This window comes from Pteropus vampyrus, unplaced genomic scaffold (genome assembly GCF_000151845.1).
Source record: "Pteropus vampyrus isolate Shadow unplaced genomic scaffold, Pvam_2.0 Scaffold1000004859, whole genome shotgun sequence".
Taxonomy (NCBI): domain Eukaryota; kingdom Metazoa; phylum Chordata; class Mammalia; order Chiroptera; family Pteropodidae; genus Pteropus; species Pteropus vampyrus.
The window spans coordinates 1-2,076 of NW_011919261.1; the positions used below are offsets into that span (position 1 = coordinate 1).

Consider the following 2,076-nt stretch of genomic DNA (forward strand, 5'->3'; position numbering starts at 1 on the left):
CTGCCGGACTGGAGGCGGGGGCGAGACGGCGTCTCCGCGTGCGCCCGCCTTAGCCGGGCGCCGTAATTGCTGCAGACAGGGCGCGCGGGGGGTTGGGCGGAGGTAGCCGTGTATAAATAGTGAGATCTCAAATTGAAAGGCATAAATAACGGCGGCGGGACCTACCCTCACACGGACCGTCCTCCGCGCGCGGGGACGCGTGAGCACCGCAGCCCGGCTCCCGGCCAGCCCCGCCGCGCCCCGCGCACCCCGGCGGCCCCGAGCAGCCATGGAGGAGCTCACGGCTTTTGTATCCAAATCTTTTGACCAGAAAAGCAAGGAGAGCAGCGGCGGCGGCGGCGGCGGCGGCGGCAAGAAGGATTCGATCACGTACAGGGAAGTTTTGGAGAGCGGACTGGCGCGCTCCCGGGAGCTGGGGACCTCGGAATCCAACCTCCAGGACATGACGGAAGGCGGCGGCCACTGCCCGGTGCATTTGTTTAAGGACCACGTGGACAACGACAAGGACAAACTGAAAGAATTCGGCGCGGGGAGGGCGGCGGAAGGTAAGCTCGCGGCGCGCCGGCTCCAGCCCGTCCTGGGCGCGGCGTGTCCCCGCCACCGCGCCTGCCGGCGTGCCCCTGCTCCGTGCGCGCGGAGGCCCCGGGCGTTTGGCTCGCGCTCGGTCGCACCCCAGACCGAATTCACGGCCCCGGCTCGGGCTCGCGCGGAAAGGCCCTGCGGTCCGCCACGCTCTTCGTAAGAGAGGAAGGAAATGGGGAGCGCGGCGCCGAGGCCAGGCGGGAAGGAGGCCGCACCGGCCGGGGCGGGGGCCGCGCGCCGCCCGCCGCCCGCGGACTCCCCTCCCCGGGCACGGCCCCTTGGAGCCCGAGCGCCAACTTTCCCGGGTCGGGGCCGATCCGGGGGGATGTGCCCGAAAACCGAGGCGGGCTGCGGGGCTGCGAGTGCGCGTCTGGCCGCCGGCCACGCTCTTTCATGCGGCACCCACGGCACGGAGGAGAGACGCGCGCACACCCTTCCCGCGCCCACGCCGGCCTGCTCCCGCCGCTGGAACCCGCCGCGAGGACGGCGCGCTGGCCCTCGGCCTGGGACGGAACGCGCTCGCCGCCTCCGCCCGCGGAGTCGCCGGCCGCTTGCGCTGAGGGAAAACTTCCCCTTGAACCTGAAGGTTTGATCTTGGCCGACGCGGGCCTGTAAATTAAAACCAGTCCCGCGCCCGCAGGTGGCCAGGATCTGGACGTGGCGTGAGGGGCCCCGGGAAGCTCGTGGCCACGCATACGCGTCGGCCGGCCGGCTGCGGGCGGCCGCGTCCTGGGCCTTCTTCCCGTGGCTCTTCCGAAATCCCCGCCGCCGTTCGCTCTGTCGGGGGCGGGGGCCGAGGGGAGGCAGGTTCAGAAGGGTCTCTCAGCTGGGCAACGGTGGACCTGACCCGGGGACCTCTGACCGAACAGGACAAGGGACACCGATAAATCACAGCACTAAAACTGGCTCCATTTCTCAGGCGGCGCTCGTTGGACACCGCTACGAATGTCTAGTTTTCATTACAAAGAGAGGAAGTACGAGGCTTGCTTGTTTTGCTCTTTCCAGTGTTGAGGGAGGTCATGATGTCCCCGAGAGGGGGTCTGCCTCCCCCAGAAAGCCCATGCCTCCTGGTCTTCTGGACCCTACACTCCGGTAGCAGAGTGCAGGGGCCATGGCTTTGAAGCTGTGTCCTACCTGGCCCAGGCTCCCTCCTGAGGCCTCGACCTTGTGGGAGCAGAAAGCCGGCAGAGGCTTAGAAACCAGCCCCTGAGCGCTGCTGCCCCGCGGATGCCTGCCTGGCCTGGGGGTCAGTCTCACACACCTGGCTCTGTAGTTCATACAAAGAGCATTTGCTTTGGTGGAGACATGACTCAGGGAGGACATTTAATTTCAGTGGTTTATGGCACTAGCAGCTGACACTTTGGGCTCCTGCCTGGTCCCTGCAGTCCTTCCTAGAGGCCTAGCCCCCTCCTCAGGCCTATCTGCTTTCGCCGGGGGCAGCGCAGCGCGTGGGAGCCTGGACAACAGTCTTGAGAAGAGCAAAGTACAAACGTG

The 2,076-nt window shown here is 67.1% G+C and overlaps 1 protein-coding gene across 1 annotated transcript; it reads left to right on the top strand.

Moving 5' to 3' along the window:
* Window positions 1–268: 268 nt before the first annotated feature.
* Window positions 269–545, top strand: LOC105311552 (short stature homeobox protein-like; the record flags this gene model as incomplete). The annotated part of the gene is made up of 1 exon (XM_011387527.1): window positions 269–545. A coding segment is annotated over exon 1 (277 nt), but the record flags the coding sequence as incomplete, so codon positions are not given.
* Window positions 546–2,076: the final 1,531 nt, after the last annotated feature.